This window comes from Drosophila subpulchrella, unplaced genomic scaffold, assembly GCF_014743375.2.
Source record: "Drosophila subpulchrella strain 33 F10 #4 breed RU33 unplaced genomic scaffold, RU_Dsub_v1.1 Primary Assembly Seq354, whole genome shotgun sequence".
Classification (NCBI taxonomy): Eukaryota; Metazoa; Arthropoda; class Insecta; order Diptera; family Drosophilidae; genus Drosophila; species Drosophila subpulchrella.
The window spans coordinates 3,218,014-3,233,487 of record NW_023665577.1 but is presented as its reverse complement, the minus strand read 5'-3'; the positions used below and the strand labels follow the sequence as shown (position 1 = coordinate 3,233,487).

Here is a 15,474-nt window from a genome sequence, read left to right as displayed (position 1 = left end):
AATTTATAATTTTCTTTTACAAACGTATAATTTGTTTGCGTTTCGTGCGTAATATCATAGTTTAAATAAAATTAAATAAAATTTAAAAAACATCGATAACGCCCTACAAAACATGATCGATGTTCCCATCGACGTTTTGCCACCTCTACTGTAAAAATAAACTTTACACAGGTAGAAGTGTTCCCGTTTGCCTATCTGAATAAACTTAATCTTTGGGGTCTTACCAATGGCCACATGTTGCTCACCCAGTTGCATACGACTTCGAAATTCTGGGGTGAAGCGCCTAAGTCAGCAGTACGCGCGGCCCTTTATTATAAGCTTTATTTTGGCCGCCCCATTCTCCCCATCTTCTAAGGGTACTAAGTACTAAGACCTTTCAGGTTAGAAATTGCGTCAGATAAATGCGCAGGAATCTATTTTTACGCGCTGTTTGGCATTTGCAGACCAGTTCTACTTCTTACCATGTCGGATGCGGACTCGGACGGCGAGGCGCCTGGCCAGGAAACGGGCTCCGGCACCAGTGCACTGGATGAGTTCCGGGAGAACTGGCAGCGGGAGCTTCAAGGTCACATGAATAGTGCAGCCCGGAGTCGTTCTGATGCAGGGGATCCCCTTACGGCGGCCAATTCCAACCTCAGCGAAACGGATATGCTGCGGAAGGCGGAGAGCCTCTATAGGACCGCCGTGCTGTTGGAGCAGCGTGGCAAGGTCTACGACGCGTTGCCCTACTACCGGAAGGCCACGCAGATCGTTCCGGACATCGAGTTCCGGTTCTACGAGCAGCAGAAGCTCAGCGGCGATGCCAGCAAGAAGTACCACAATTTGGCCAGCGATCTGGCCAAGCAACTGGATCTGGGTCAGCCGGACGCCTCGGAGGGCGGTGAAGAGGTCGTCGACAATCTTTATGAGAAGTTCCAGCAGGACTTGAGGCAGGATAACATCTACAACGGCAAGATGATCGCGTCCAGCCGCGATGCCAGTGTCCTGACCACTGGCCTCCACTTTGCCGACCTTCCGCCCGAGATTGTGATGCGCATCCTCCGCTGGGTGGTCTCCGCCCAACTGGACATGAGATCGCTGGAACAGTGTGCCGCTGTGTCTAAGGGCTTCTATGTCTACGCCCGGGATGAGGAGCTATGGAGACTAGCCTGTGTCAAGTAAGGGTATCTTTCAAATCCGAGTTACTCCTTGCCTAACCATAGAACTTTCTTCTACAGAGTATGGGGCCACAACGTTGGAACCTTGGAGGCCCAGGATTCGGACATCAGCAACGTCTATTACTCCTGGCGCGACATGTTCATCCGCCGGGAGCGAGTGCTCTTCAATGGCTGCTACATCAGCAAGACCACGTACCTGCGAATGGGCGAGAACAGCTTTCAGGATCAGTTCTACCGGCCTGTGCAGCTGGTTGAGTACTATCGTTACATTCGATTCATGCCCGATGGCAAGGTGCTGATGATGACAAGCGCCGATGAGCCGGCGCAGGGTGTCTCCAAGCTGAAGAATCCACACAATCTAAGGCCAGAAATGCTACGCGGTCGCTATCGGCTCTTCGGCAGCACAGTCACTCTAGTGCTGCAGAAGTCGCAATCTCGAGGACCGGGTCACATGCGACAAAGACGCGGCAGTATCATGCCAGTGGAGGAGGACTCCTCGCAGTTCCTGATCGAGCTGCGCATCACAGCATCCAAGCGCCGCTGCGCCCAGTTGGTGTGGTCACACTACACGCTCGTGCAGAAGCGCAACAAGGTGGACACAAGCTCCGAGTTTGACCTGACGGAGGCCAAATATCCGCCGCTGAGATTCTCAACCGTTAAGAGCTACCACTTGGATGCCGATGCACCTTTAGCCTAAGTTAGATAAGCTTCCTGGAAAGGGGAAATAAAACACTACAATTTGAAACCCTGTTAGAGGGGGAGTGGAAATAACGAGATATTATTAGCAACTATCCTTATCGGAGTGTCTAAAAGCTTACAACGTTCTTAACAACTAGAGCATAAAATCTTCCTAGGACAATCGAGAAGCTTAGCTTTTCCTCTGCAGTTTAAAATTCGTTGCACCAGTCTGCAACCGTAGCAGCTACAGCGAAGGTTCTAATGGCTTTGGATAATGGCCGCACGCCGGTCTAAGATTCGGACTGCACCACAACATGTTCGTAGCGCATCAGGTCTGGCGTGTCCCAGCAGCTCTTGAGGCAAGTGAAGACCAGCACGTTTCCGTACTCGATGGGCGCATTGCAGCCGTTCACCTGAAACCGCAGCTTGGGAATGAGTGTGGGCAGCAGCTGCACCTCGCAGATGGTCTCTCCCTTGCAATTCTGACACCTGGGCAGGGGTTCCGTCAGCGGTGCCACCAGCAGCGGCAGCGCATCCCGGGAATACCTGAAGTAGAGCACCATAAGGAAACAGTAAACTAAGAGGATAAAAAACAAACTTCACCTTAATAATTGTCCCGGATTCTGCTGGATGGTAGTGATAAAGTTGTGAAACACTATGTCGCCATGGGCTGGCAGGGATTTCTCGTAGGACTCGAACTCCTCGCCCGGCTCCCCAGATCCGGAGGCACCGCCTGTGGGTGAATGAGCCGCGTCTCCGTCCCTCAGCTTATACTCTTGGTACAGATCACGTATATGGTCCATGGATAGAGCACCTCCATAGTTCTCGTACTCCTCCACCTGGGTCTTGCTCTCCACATCCACGGCAATGTAGTACGACTTGAGTGTAAGATCCTTGATCTGCGAAAGCGAACTGGAGGTGTGCTTTAGCAAGGCAACGAGGTCGCGTTCCGGCTTCTTGGGCGTGTCGACCAGCACCAGATCCGTTTCGGGACCCTCAATCTCGGCATAAACGGCTGCTGAGGCTGCACTGGCTCCGGCTCCATCCAAACTGGGAGCGGCGGCCGCTGCACAGTTGGCATTCGGATCATCGTCGGCGTTCTGGGGAGAGACCATGTCCATTTGATGGAAGCCCGAGATCAGGTCGCTCTCCAGCGAGGTACTCTCATCCTCGTCCTCGTCCTCATCGCCGCCCATCTTCACCTGCTCCAGCTTGACTGATTCATCCAGTTTGATATCGGCCTTCGCATTGGCGTATTGCAAGGCATTGGGACGCACATTGCCGTTCCTCTCATTCTGCTCGTCGTCGGCGGTGATGTCCATGGCCTCGTCCAACGCCACGGAGTTGGTTTTGGTCACCTCGATGGTTCCACTGCCACTGTCGCCCCAGTCGTCCGCTCCACTGCACCAGTTGACCGCCTGCAAGCCGCCGGACTTGCTCTTCTTCTTCGAATGCTGCTTGCCAGTGGGCGTGGCCTTGGGCGACTGCTCACTGATCACCTCGAACTGGTGATCCAGGTGCTGGGTGCGCACACAGACCCAGCTCTTGGGATTCTGCGAGCAGGCGGGGCTCATGCATCCAAAGACGTACAGGCTGCGATGGAACTGGGAGCGGTCCAGCGGCGCATACATCTGCACGATCAGCGGACGCACTGCTCCGCACAGCGGGCATGACGGAATGGTAACCTCGTGTCTGGGCCAATCCTGTGGGTAAAAATCAATTTCAATTATCAGCTGTCTCGGTGGAAGTCCATGTAATCGCCCGTCTTACGGGTGTGCCGCCGATTTTGTTGGTGCAGCTGTTCAGGAACTGCTCCTGCTTGGCCGTAACCTCCTCATCCTCGTATCCCAGGTACACCGTTGACTTATTCTTGGCCATTTTTCATGGTTCTATCCAAATTTCCCAAACTTCCGAATGGTTTTTTATTAGCGATGTGCGAAGTGAATCTTTCTGATGTTTTCTGATAGTCTTATCGATTTTCGAAAGTATCGAATATTCTTTAATCGAGTATACGTTTTGTAACGGTCATAATGAGGATTTTAAAATGTAAATAAGTTTAAATCATTATTAGATTAATTAATAGCCTCTTTATGATTACTTTTTAAAACTTTTTTTACGAAACCGCAGAGGGTAAGCCACAATGGTTGAAATGATTACAAATTTAGAAATTGGCTCCATCTGAGAACAATTTATTGAATGTGAATTTTTATTTCCGAACTAGTTAATCTTATTTTCAATGAAGACCCAAACAAACAGCCAATTGCCATATTGAAAGACTTCCAAGTTTTCTTAAAATTCGTTATATATTTCTTATAATACTCCAAATCTGTGGTTTACTAATTTACAATTGCACAATAGCTGCTTAAAATAAATAAACGCACATATACAATACACACATATAAAAACATAGACAACTAGATTACAATTACGTTTTGGAATGCCAACATTAAAATACGTATATTTAGCAACAATAGCGCGCAACAACACTTATTAGTTATTGTCTAGGAAGACGACGCAGTCGCACGGATTTAAAGCACTCCGAGGATATTAATAAACGCGGACAAGTGGCTATACAGCCCTAGCGCCCTAACGAGAACCTGCATCTAATACTCTAGATCCTATGATATCGGGCGGGATTACTTCTCCAATGCCTCCTGTTCGCGGTGCTGCCTCTTGAAGCCCCACTCGACGACTACGAAGGCGATGGTGCCGATGGTTCCCATGACCACCAGGATGCCCAGCTGAACGTACAGTCCGAAGTGCGAGGAGTAGAAGAAGCTGATGGCCGCCGCCACCGACTGGGTGAACTTGAATAGGGCGAAGGCGCCCACGGCATTGTTCACATACTCGCCGCCCAGCATCGAGTAGATCTGGGTGTTGAAGCAGGCATCGCCCAGGCCCAAAAGAAAGGCACAGATCAGCGCAATGCTGGCTCTGGGCGGATCCAGGTAGGATATATCGGTGGTATCTTTGAACGGTGCGCTGTTCGGCAGGTTGACGAAAGTCATGAAGAAGGCCGCCATGTGCATCACATAGCCGGCAATCACGATGGGATCGCGTCCATATCGCGTCGTCTTGTTGCCCAGTATGCCAAAGAGTCCTCCTCCGAAGACCTCGCCGGCTCCAATGCAAATGCCCACCAGGCCAACGATCTCCTTCGGGGTCTCAGCAATTTTCGTGGTGAATCCAATCGCCGATCCAAAAACGCCGCTGAAGAATGACAGCTCAAGACCTGTAAAGGTTAAGATATAATTTGTTAAAGTTAAATGATATCATTATAAGTTTAATGAGTTATTGTTTTGATATTTTTTAAGGTTATTTTTAGGTTTGTAAAATTAAAATGGTAACTTAATATATGGAATGCAATTTATTATTTAGATAGTTTATTATCTAGGTACTTCTACCAACCTGTATAAAAGAAAGCCAAGCTGAGGAGCAGCATCTTCTTGGTAAGGAACAATTGTCCTGCGGACTTTAAGGCGTACATGGCCTGCCCGCAGCCAGTGTGCTTCTGCTCTAGTTCGTTGTCGTGCTCGGCATTGTCGGCCATGAATCTCAGGGCGGCCAGGAAAACGATGCCAAGAATGGCGATCACGGTGAGCACGCCGATGACCAGATTTCGTGTTTCCTTGTCGATCCTGGTCTTGTCCTGGAACTGATAGTACACGAACAGATTGCCGATGAACATGCTGCACTGCAGCAAGGCCCAGAAGACGCCAGAGTTGCGGGAGATGGTCGTGGATTCACTGCAGCGTGCCAGATAGGTTCCTTGACCCGTCCAGGTGATCGAGGCACCCAATCCCAGCACGGCGCTGCCCACGTACAGCAGCACCGTGGATGGGAACATGAACGTGATCATGAAGGCCCTGTGCATCGGGGGACATTAGTTACCAAACTTTATTGACCACATGAAAGGGGATCCGGGGATCAACTCACGTATAGGTCAGTGCTCCCACGACCATGGCCACTCGGGGTCCGGTGAACGAGATGAACGAGGGTGCCAGCCAGTTGGAGAGCGAGAAGAACAGGTAGATGATCGCCAGGCTGGTGTAGCCCTCACCCTTAAAGCTATCATCTTCCTGGGAAATGCTGTCCAGTATGGTTTTCTGTGGGGTACATAGGGTAGAAAAGAGATATGATTAGCATTTTGGAAACGTGCCAGACACTTTTTGACGACTGCATGCCAATGAACCGGCAGCAACGCGTTTGTTTATTGTTTTTCTTTAAATGTTATACGGTAAACGTGTTCGCGGCTCAAGTACACAATATCAGGTATTTCCTGTCCGGATACGTTTTGGAGGCAAAATACATCTCTCTAGGAAACCCCACCAAAACGGATATAATAAAATTAAAACCTAGTTGGTTTTGAAATACTATCACTATGGTTTTTCGACTCCAAACGCCTGACGAGACCAATACATTTAAGCTAGAATTTTTGTTCTACCATGAAAATTGTGGGCCTCACAAGTTTGGGCGGTTTGTGGGTGTTACAGTGGGCGTGGCATATTTGCGTAACAAACTTGCGCTGCGTACAAGGCTACGGAATCTAAATCTGAAATCCCAATCCTCTACCTTTAATATTTTCCGAGATATCCGCGTTCATATTTACGATTTTTGAAGTTTATGGGCGGTTTGTGGACGTTAAAGTGGACATGGTTGCGTCAATCGATAGGTATTGACGAGAACAATAAATTCCAGTTACATTTTTAATTCTAGCATTAAAACTGTAGGAGCCACAGTTTTGTGCGTTTTGTGGCCGTTAGAGTGGGCGAGGCTCTACGAGTGACGGGTTTAATTAATAACATCTTATGTAATTTAGAATTTTCTTAACATACAAGTTTATAAAAGAAAAGCTATTGAGAATACCTATGACTGAAGTCACTTTTATATTTGTATAGTAATCGATTAGAGTGGTCCTAACATGCATAAATTGATACAATAAAATAAAAATCAGAGCAGCTGAAAAAAATTAATCCAATCAAAACCTTGTCTGCAACTATACAATCTAAAGATTCAAGTGCAAAATTACAATTCTTGCGAATATCAATGGAAAATTACTAGCTGCACATGCGAAACGTGTTTGTGGTTGAGTTCAAAAATTTTCCATTCCAAAGAACGCATCTCGGTGAACGACCTATCGATATGGCTATCTTAGCGAAAAATTCTGACTCTGACTTGAATTCGATTTCTAGCTGCATCAATTAAGTGGCGCTGCAAATCGGGTCCGGTCCTCGTGCCACTTTTGAAGTCCAACTTCAGAGGCTGATAGTGCTATAAAAGTGCTCTACAGAGAACTGTGTACTTATATTTTAATAACAGGGGCTACAAGTAAGTGAAAGTCGAGAATTTAATTGTCTGCATTCGAGAAGCGGAACTGATTTGTCAGGAAACATACGGTGTATACGTTCAGTGCCCTTGAGAACTCAGGAACTATTTATAAGTCTATCAACGGAAAATGCTTAGAGCCACTTTTGGGACTTCACAAATGTTCTAACTGGCTATAATATTTCGAACGTACATACGTACATTAAAACTCAAGCTAAATAATGTTTATGGCACTGGTATAGTAGAGCATAAAAAGCAAAGTGCTATAGACGACTGAAAGACGGTGGTGATAAGAAATCTCGAGTTTCAAATGTAAGTATTCCTTATCACCACCAATGGAGCTCAATGAAAATTTGTTGATGATCTCTTTATTATTGGACTGGCGGACATATAAACCTCCTATCCAGAGAATTGGGTCAAGTTGTGTGCAAACAAGAGTCGAAAGAAAGTCGAAATGCAATAAAGAAAGTAACGTGCGTACGAGGAATTGCAGGAGAATGTACTGAACAACTTATTAAATCGATCGTCACTTTGCTTTGTTTATTTGTTACGCAAAAACTGGCACAACGACTCACGAAAAACTTCAAAAAATGCGAAACGAGTTAGGTATGTCTTTCCTTACAGAAGGTATAATGACTTTTACTTCAAATTGGCATGCTCCATACAATATATTTTTACAAAAAAGTTCTTTAATTTTGATTAAATTATGTAGCTAGAGGAAAATATTATCGTCTGCTTTATTTATAGCTTTAGAAGCTGTATACAAAGTATGAAATTAGGTCGATTATTTGGCTAACTTGATGTTCATTTTGCGACAATATGCCTCCAGATCTTCCATATAATCAATTTCAGTTTCTTTGATATTCATTTTTAATCCGGAATGGGTCGGATGAATATTATCACTTAGTTTCTGGCCTCGTGTTATGGTGAACTCGGCTGTATCAAACATTTTCCGTTTCATCTCAAAGGGAGTCAATGAGTTTCTTCGACCATCCGGCGACGGCACTGAATCTAAGGAACCCTGCTCTCCAGTGGATTCAGATTCGCTTTCATCATTGTTAAAGTCCACAGCGTGCCATGTTCTTAGCCTATTCAACAGTGTTGAAGAACCGATTTTCTTATGAGCCATGGGAATGGGCGTATCCGACCTCAAGGTCTTCATAAATCCGTAGGTGCGTCCATCGGTTGACTCCCTTTTCTGATCAACATCGAAGTCAATATCCTTCTTAAAGTATTTGGCCATTTTGTGGTAGTGGTAAATGTATAGTAATATATTGTCAGCTTGGATGTTAGTTGTTTAGTGACACTTTGTTTGCTGGTAACTAGATCAATTTGATTTAAGCAATATAAAAGTAAGTAGAAGCTTCTAGGAAAACTTGAATAAAATATAGAACCCGTATACGAATTATTTGGCAAACTTAATGTGCATTCTGTCACAATATGCCTCGATTTCTTCCATACTCGAACATCCTGGATCTTTAAAGGCAATAGTTTCGCCAGATTCTTCTGGATGAGTGAGATCACTTAGTTTCTTGCCTCGGGTTATGGTGAACTCCGCCTCATCAAATAGTTTCCGTTTCATCTCAAAGGAGGTCATACCTTTCGATTGGCGTGAGATGGATATTACTGAAGGCATATTAGAGGGTAGTCCTTCTGATCCCACCTCGCTTTCTACAAACATCGACACCCTTCCGTGTATGGAGTGCAACCTCTCCGTCAGTGTTGTGGCACTAACTTGCTTCTGAGCCGCCGGGATCGGTGTATCCGATCTGACCGTCTTCATAAATCCATAGGTGCGAAAGTCGCCCAGCTCCTGTTTGCGTTCGACATTGAAATCAATACTCTTCCTAAGGTAATCCTTCATTTTGTTGCAGTAAAATCGTTAATTAGGCTTAGATATTTATTGTTTTATAAGTTTTGACTTTGTTGATATTTTGTTGTAACCTAAGATATTTATTGTCTTTGCTGATATATTTTTGTGGGACAACTAGATCGATATTCCTTTAAGCCAGGGAGCTTAAAATAATTTCTTACTTCATATGTCATATTCCAGAATTTTAAGATTAAGGAGGGTAGGCTTCTCTAAGGCTTATATTAAAGGCAGTCTCAAAGCACTGAGGTATTTCGGGGGGTTATGTTAGTAGAATTTAATTTAGTATAAGATCACTTGTTTCTGATAAGTAATATCTCAGAATTTTAAGATTACGCAGGGCAGTTTTTTTATGGCTTGTATTAAAGCTGGATTTTTAAAAATGCTGTCTAAAACCACGAAGTTTTAGGAACTCATATATTATATTTAAGGTGTTATATACTTTTATTTATTTAAGAAAAGTTGTTAAATAGAACACCCTCTCTTGGATTTTGTTTCTTATTTTTATAAGCCTTAAATCATTAAAGGGAAAATCCCATTTTCGCTGAGACCATCGTTACTTTATAGGGTGTCCAGAAAACTCGGTCTGGCCAGGCTAGACTTGATTTTCCGCTCTTTTGGTCAGACATTGCTGCACACGACTGCTGGCAGAGAAGGTGGTTTTGTGGGAGGTGGGGTCAGGTGGTTCGGATTTGGATTTGGATTCGGGCAGTGAGTGGTGGGCTCGTCGGCGCACACCCACTTTTCGGTTTGTTGTTGTGCAACCGTCTGGGCGCAGGCGCTCCGCCCGTCGCCACCCCCTCCCCCCTCAGTCAATCGCCCACCGTCTTAGCCAAATTGATGTGTGCATATGTATGTTGGTCAACGTGGCTTGGTTTATTGCTGACGTGGCCTTGAGCCTGACGACTGTGTGGGGGTTTGTGCAACGAACTTGCAATTGCAATGACATTGAAAGAGTTGTGCTGCTCGACGCGTTTTGCGTTGGGCATTGCATTTGATATCGATTGCGCAATCAGGTGGAAAGCGGTTCCAGCGGTCTCTGAAAGTGTTCTGTGCCACTCCAACTATTGCACCATATGAGCCAAGGCCTCGCTTCAAAATTGCTCTCTAATGGACACGGAATACGGGCCGATCGATCGATTGTTGGTCTATAAGTTTGGCTAACTACACTGAAGAAAAATTTGTATAAAGCTTATTATTATTTAAGATTCCATTCCTATTGTTTGTGATTAACCAAATTGTTACAATTTTTGTCCCTAAAGGTCATCGGCTTATGAAAAACCATCTTTATTACAAACTAGTTTTATTATCCATAATAAAAACATCTCTGGATAAATAATCCATATATTAATGGATATTGACACAATGTCACAAGTACTCCAGATAGGATCTAATCTCTAAAATGATTTATATATCATAAGCTGTTCGGATTAGCATTAAAATGAAACAATGATTAATAACCACTTATGTAGTTCTTTTTTTTCCTGTGTGGTCTATGAATTTAGTTAACTACGCCGAAGCACGCCCTGATTGGAATTTCAAGTCACTTTTGCTTTTGTTGCTGCTGCCGTAGTAAATTGTTTATAAAGAGAAACACTAACTGGAGGGCAGGCACAAAGACAGAAAAAATGTATTGCGCATGCGCCGCTTGCCTCGCTGAAAGCCCAAAATAAAACCGTAAGGAAAACCATCAAAAAAATAAAACCAAAGGGACAATTACAACGCTTTAAACCCAATTTTTGTGGTATTTATCAGAAGGTATTCATACAGTGCATTGAACCATAACAAAATGCTTCAAAAAATGAGCTGTTTGCAAAACAATGACAAAGACCCATCTGGTGGTCAGTATTGGAATTCGCGTTTCGGCCATAACAAAACAGCGTCGCATACGTAATAAGACGAGATAAACGTAAACAAGAACGTTTTTTTCGCATACCCGACAATCCAGTTGGTTAATGAATCCGCACTCACGAAATGGTATATAGTATAAAATAGGTATATAAGTCGGTTTTCTGGTTTTGCTTTTGCCATCCGTTGGCCTTGATCTTACGGATTTTATTACCGACAATAAATAGTCATCGAAATAAGCCGTTATAATGCAACCAGTCAATGAACGCGCCAATGGATTTTTATCTATGCCTTTCATTACCAATAAGTGTAATACACTGTGTTCATTTGCAAATATTAATTAGGTAATCGCTGTCACTTCGTAACAGAATTAGATTGAAGTATGCCCCCAAATCTGCCTGTGAATGGGATTATTATCAGCTGGTTCTTGGAAATAATATTGATTACAGTGGAGCGGAGTTTGTATAAATCGATGCTCTACCAGCTAGAACCCACTACATAGAATTATTTGATATATTTTAATGGAATTAGAATGTCGTTCATCATTCGTTGAAACTGGATTCCATTATCATTTTTTTGGGTAAATAAAAGTTGAAGTATTCGTCACCGGATTTATAAAAAATAATCTCGTATATACATACTTAAATTTCTTCTTGGAATATAAGCCACTGGAGAATTTCAAGAGTAAAACCTTTCTATACAACGTTTTCAGTCCACAAACGTATTGGTTAATGAGAAATAATTGTAAGAATTCGAGAAAGTCGTAAACCCTTATTGGGGTCAACTTTTCTGGTTACATGTGGCTTCCACAGCTGTTACTGCATGATACTGCATACTGATGATAAGTTCTCAAAGCTCAATGGTTTCCCATTGCTCCCAAGGGGCAATCATAAGACAAACAACATTTTGAACTGCTGAAAGTGTGGGTTAGGGGGCAATCATTTAAAGAAAGTTACGAGAGACCTATTCCTCTATTGGGGTCAACATTTCTAGCTCTGTTTGCTTTATAAACGATAACTGCTCTATGACTGATGATGAGTACGAGTTCCTTATCAATTGAGGCCCCCTCAGATGTGCTCCACACTTGCACAGCGAACAATGGCCGCCGAATGACCGGTGACCTTTGGAGCAGTACATTAAATCGTTATAATAAGCAACTCCTCGCCACTTTACACCGCCACAAATCAGGGGGTAATTTACGAGCGAACAATTGCGAGAATGAATGGCGGCAATGTTATAACATCCTGTGACGCGGGGCGTTGATGGTGGTGGGGTGGCAAGGGCACTACGACGTCTATTGGCAAGGACAAGGACGAAGGTCCAATGGCAAGGATGTCGACAACAACAACATCAACGCCCACGCATACACACAAAGAGAGAGAGAGCGGTGGGTGGGGAAGAGAGCCGGAAAAGAGCGAAGAATCGACTTACCTCTATGTTACACATGGTCTGGAAAGCCGTGAAGACGAACATAAAGCCGAAGCCCAGGATAAGAATCATCAGGAATTTGAAATCCATCCTGATGCCGTTCTATAGCAATGGCTATCTGTATCTTTTCCCGCCGCGAGTGCAATCAAATAGAATTCAATTAACTTGCCGCGCGCACTGCATTTGCATTTGACGTCGTCACAAGAGAGGGGGCGTGAACTGCGACTCTCTCAATCTCAATCTGATAAAAACGTTAACAATTCCGACAATGGGCAGATTCAACTGGACGCATCTATTTAGCACTTTTTGAAAGCAACGTAATATAACCGAATGCAAATGGTTAGAATACAACACACAACTAAAACACGCAAAAACTCAAAGCAAAACACTGAGCACAAATGTTAAATGCAATGTTTTCGAGTCGGCGGCCGAGAGTTGAATGAGCCGTACTTTCAGAGGGAGCGCAATAATAACGGAATCCCCAAACCAAACGCCATGCCGAATTTTGTATGCCCTACCTAGAGGTGATACAGTGAATGTAGCACCTGATCTCAAGAAGTGCAAGTTTTTAATATATTTTCAATTTCGAAAAACCCGTTTTTGATTTTGTTTTTCGCCAGATTTGTTTTTAAAATAATCATAACTTAAAAGTTTCTGCTATATCAGTTCCTAATACATTGTTTCATGGGATCAGCTACCACTTCTCGGTTTTTACTGCGGAAGGAGTAGCCATTACCAAAGCAACTCCATTTGCTCTCGAACTGAAGGGAAGATACATATATCATCTGCAGTGATAGTCAAACATCTACTAGATACATGCGGACAGTACCAAAACATCAGAACAAACCTATTCCGCCATCAAAACTACATATTACTCCATAACTCCAATCTAATATTATATTTCTTACGCATATGTAAAATTATACATTAAATTTAAACACCCCTATTAAATATCCAGTATCCCCTCTCATTAAATGTTAAAACACAAATATAAATGAACAATTTTTGTAAATTGTCAAGTCGATGGCCACAGTAGCTAGTTACTCCTTTTCCTAAATTAGATATTATATTTTAAAAGCGATTTATGTATAATAGCTAATACTGAAGTTAAGTTTACTAAAAATCTCGGGCTGTCTTACGATATTTTATAATCTCTCAGTAAAATATTCCCTAACAAACTTTATATAGCGATTGCACTTTTATTATACATACAGACCCCTTAGACAAAGATCACCTCTACGTCGACGGACTCTACGTTCAGTAGAGTACCAAGAAAACCGAATCTCAGAGAGGAAATGAGAGAGAAAACACCCACACACAGGCAAGAGCAAAGTCGTGAGCGTGATATCTGACAATAATCGCGCATACCAACTATCGATAGTTCGATGTGGGCGCGGGTAACTCGATTGGCTTTATTAATTTAAAAATCATTTATAAAAGTCAAACTCAGATACGCTTCGTCGCAACTTTTTTAAGACGGACGGTTGTTCAGTTTGGAAATTGAGCGACTGTGAAACTTTGACTTCGTATTCTTCTGATTGTGAAATTTGATCTGGCGTATTCTCAGCATTTTCGGAAATGGAATTTGGGACATCGAGGAAGACTGCGTTTGGTGCCTCTTGATTGTTCCCGTCTTGTGGCTCGAGTTCAGTATGGAAATTAAGCGACTGTGAAATTTTGACATGTCCATCGGTCAAAAGCGTGTTGTCTTGGGGGTAAGAAGATAATATAAATCCTTTGGAAATAGATTCTTGGGAATTTGATTCTCGAGGAAGGGAAATAGGGTCCTCACATATTACAATTTGCTCTCCAACGGGTATAACAGGTCCTTGATTGGTAGTTGGTAGTTTATCTTCATCCAAGACTACATAGTGCGTTACGTACTGTTCCGCCCGCGTGCGCATGTTTTGAGGACTGCCGCAGAGCCCAACCATGGAAGCATTTTCCACATCGGGTTCCAGTCCAGTATACCCGGCTGACTGGACATCCAAGCCGATAGGAATGGTGCTACAGATAGACGAACTCTTCGAAGCTTCAGATCCTTCATCCTCATTTACATCTACTTTGTTAACTATTTCCGACGTGCTGGTACACTTCCTGGGAATTAACAAAAAACCATGAGGACAAACGCCAGGCGACATGTCCCGAGAAAACCGCGAACTTAAATTTCCAGATTGCAATGACGTATCTGGGATTTGAGCGTTGAGTTTTGAATACTTCCTTTGTGGTGAACCGAAAAATGGTTTTTGGGTGTCCCACTCATTAGCGCCGGAAAGTTTGTGGGGATCACTGGTCGTACCACTTGGAACTGGGATATCTGGAGTAGTTGATCCTGAAGGGCCGAAAAGTGGTTTTGGGTCCATGATCTCATTTTCAATCCCCGCCGGGTCGTCCTGTTTGGGACCTGGTTGTGGCTGGGCAACATTTCTCTTCTTCTTTTGAATGCGCTTGGTGTTAGTGCGCATTCTTTTACGCATCTTGTCCATTTCATTCCCAGAAAGGGATTCCTCACTTAATAACTTGGTGGCTGGCTTCCATGGGTCCAAGTGTCCGAGACTCTTCTTGCGACGCTGAAAAATAAATTTTAGGATATTTCTATTAAATATTGAAAGCCATGGACAGGAAAGAACCTGCTCTTATTATAAGGTTTTCGTCATACTTACAGCCTCCTGCACTGCCTTGCGTAATGGTTTACCGGGATTACCCGGCACATTTGTGTTCGGATTGGGCAGAGCCCTTCCCAAGCGGCAAAAAACTGGATAGGAAAGTGCATACTTTGACATTCCAAGCCGCATTAGAATGCCCAGCTTGGTCAAGGTGCACAGAGACTCCCTTACCACGTCTTCTATATTGGCGACCGGAACGCAGTTGCGCATTTGGATCTGTACCTGACGAGTGATAGCATTTAAGCGCACAAAATCGGTTCGAGACGATTGCAGGATGCTGAGAGCCTTGAGAACATTACGGTTGACCTTTTTGGGAACCGTAGAGGCTTCCATGATTTCACCAATATGTTAATTTTGAATCGGTTTCTTTTTGTGGTTCTATTACGTTAGAAGTGTGTGATACAACTGAATGTGAAGTACTGTCATAAGCATTTAGACATGTTCAGGTTATGGAAAAACCTACTGGGATTTCTTCCCAGAGGCATTTTCACATTTTATTTAA

The 15,474-nt window shown here is 43.8% G+C and overlaps 5 protein-coding genes across 5 annotated transcripts; 1 reads left to right on the top strand and 4 right to left on the bottom strand.

The window, feature by feature from the left end:
- The first annotated feature begins 156 nt into the window (after nt 1-156).
- On the top strand, nt 157-1,933 carry LOC119560524 (F-box only protein 9). Its single transcript, XM_037874000.1, has 3 exons — nt 157-380; nt 444-1,157; nt 1,218-1,933. The coding sequence occupies exons 2-3, from the start codon at nt 463-465 to the stop codon at nt 1,852-1,854; spliced, it is 1,332 nt and encodes a 443-aa protein (XP_037729928.1). The 5' UTR covers nt 157-380; nt 444-462; the 3' UTR covers nt 1,855-1,933.
- On the bottom strand, nt 1,896-3,781 carry LOC119560523 (programmed cell death protein 2-like). Its single transcript, XM_037873999.1, has 3 exons — nt 3,606-3,781; nt 2,439-3,538; nt 1,896-2,381 (listed from the first exon to the last, which is right to left on the bottom strand). The coding sequence occupies exons 1-3, from the start codon at nt 3,711-3,713 to the stop codon at nt 2,126-2,128; spliced, it is 1,464 nt and encodes a 487-aa protein (XP_037729927.1). The 5' UTR covers nt 3,714-3,781; the 3' UTR covers nt 1,896-2,125.
- Nucleotides 3,782-4,119: 338 nt separating this feature from the next.
- On the bottom strand, nt 4,120-12,745 carry LOC119560694 (UNC93-like protein MFSD11). Its single transcript, XM_037874276.1, has 4 exons — nt 12,310-12,745; nt 5,772-5,941; nt 5,244-5,701; nt 4,120-5,067 (listed from the first exon to the last, which is right to left on the bottom strand). The coding sequence occupies exons 1-4, from the start codon at nt 12,394-12,396 to the stop codon at nt 4,472-4,474; spliced, it is 1,311 nt and encodes a 436-aa protein (XP_037730204.1). The 5' UTR covers nt 12,397-12,745; the 3' UTR covers nt 4,120-4,471.
- On the bottom strand, nt 7,874-9,134 carry LOC119560695. Its single transcript, XM_037874277.1, has one exon. The coding sequence runs from the start codon at nt 9,022-9,024 to the stop codon at nt 8,566-8,568; it is 459 nt and encodes a 152-aa protein (XP_037730205.1). The 5' UTR covers nt 9,025-9,134; the 3' UTR covers nt 7,874-8,565.
- Nucleotides 12,746-13,653: 908 nt separating the features above from the next.
- On the bottom strand, nt 13,654-15,366 carry LOC119560861. The gene is made up of 2 exons (XM_037874529.1): nt 14,970-15,366; nt 13,654-14,876 (listed from the first exon to the last, which is right to left on the bottom strand). Exons 1-2 carry the CDS (start codon nt 15,303-15,305, stop codon nt 13,734-13,736), a joined length of 1,479 nt encoding a protein of 492 aa, XP_037730457.1. The 5' UTR covers nt 15,306-15,366; the 3' UTR covers nt 13,654-13,733.
- Between the last annotated feature and the right edge of the window lie 108 nt (nt 15,367-15,474).

What these genes read in the sequence shown, in the direction of transcription:
- LOC119560523 (XM_037873999.1), bottom strand. Translation starts at nt 3,713, where the DNA reads ATGGCCAAGAATAAGTCAACGGTGTACCTGGGATACGAGGATGAGGAG. An exon ending in ACAAAATCGGCGGCACACCC is followed by an intron (nt 3,539 to 3,605) that starts GTAAGACGGGCG and finishes TTTTACCCACAG; the next exon opens with GATTGGCCCAGACACGAGGT. An exon ending in AATCCGGGACAATTATTAAG is followed by an intron (nt 2,382 to 2,438) that starts GTGAAGTTTGTT and finishes GCTCTACTTCAG; the next exon opens with GTATTCCCGGGATGCGCTGC.
- LOC119560524 (XM_037874000.1), top strand. Translation starts at nt 463, where the DNA reads ATGTCGGATGCGGACTCGGACGGCGAGGCGCCTGGCCAGGAAACGGGC. An exon ending in TGGAGACTAGCCTGTGTCAA is followed by an intron (nt 1,158 to 1,217) that starts GTAAGGGTATCT and finishes TTTCTTCTACAG; the next exon opens with AGTATGGGGCCACAACGTTG.
- LOC119560694 (XM_037874276.1), bottom strand. Translation starts at nt 12,396, where the DNA reads ATGGATTTCAAATTCCTGATGATTCTTATCCTGGGCTTCGGCTTTATG. An exon ending in GTGGGAGCACTGACCTATAC is followed by an intron (nt 5,702 to 5,771) that starts GTGAGTTGATCC and finishes CCCGATGCACAG; the next exon opens with GGCCTTCATGATCACGTTCA. An exon ending in CTTGGCTTTCTTTTATACAG is followed by an intron (nt 5,068 to 5,243) that starts GTTGGTAGAAGT and finishes TAACCTTTACAG; the next exon opens with GTCTTGAGCTGTCATTCTTC.
- LOC119560861 (XM_037874529.1), bottom strand. Translation starts at nt 15,305, where the DNA reads ATGGAAGCCTCTACGGTTCCCAAAAAGGTCAACCGTAATGTTCTCAAG. An exon ending in GCAAGGCAGTGCAGGAGGCT is followed by an intron (nt 14,877 to 14,969) that starts GTAAGTATGACG and finishes TTTATTTTTCAG; the next exon opens with CGTCGCAAGAAGAGTCTCGG.
- LOC119560695 (XM_037874277.1), bottom strand. Translation starts at nt 9,024, where the DNA reads ATGAAGGATTACCTTAGGAAGAGTATTGATTTCAATGTCGAACGCAAA.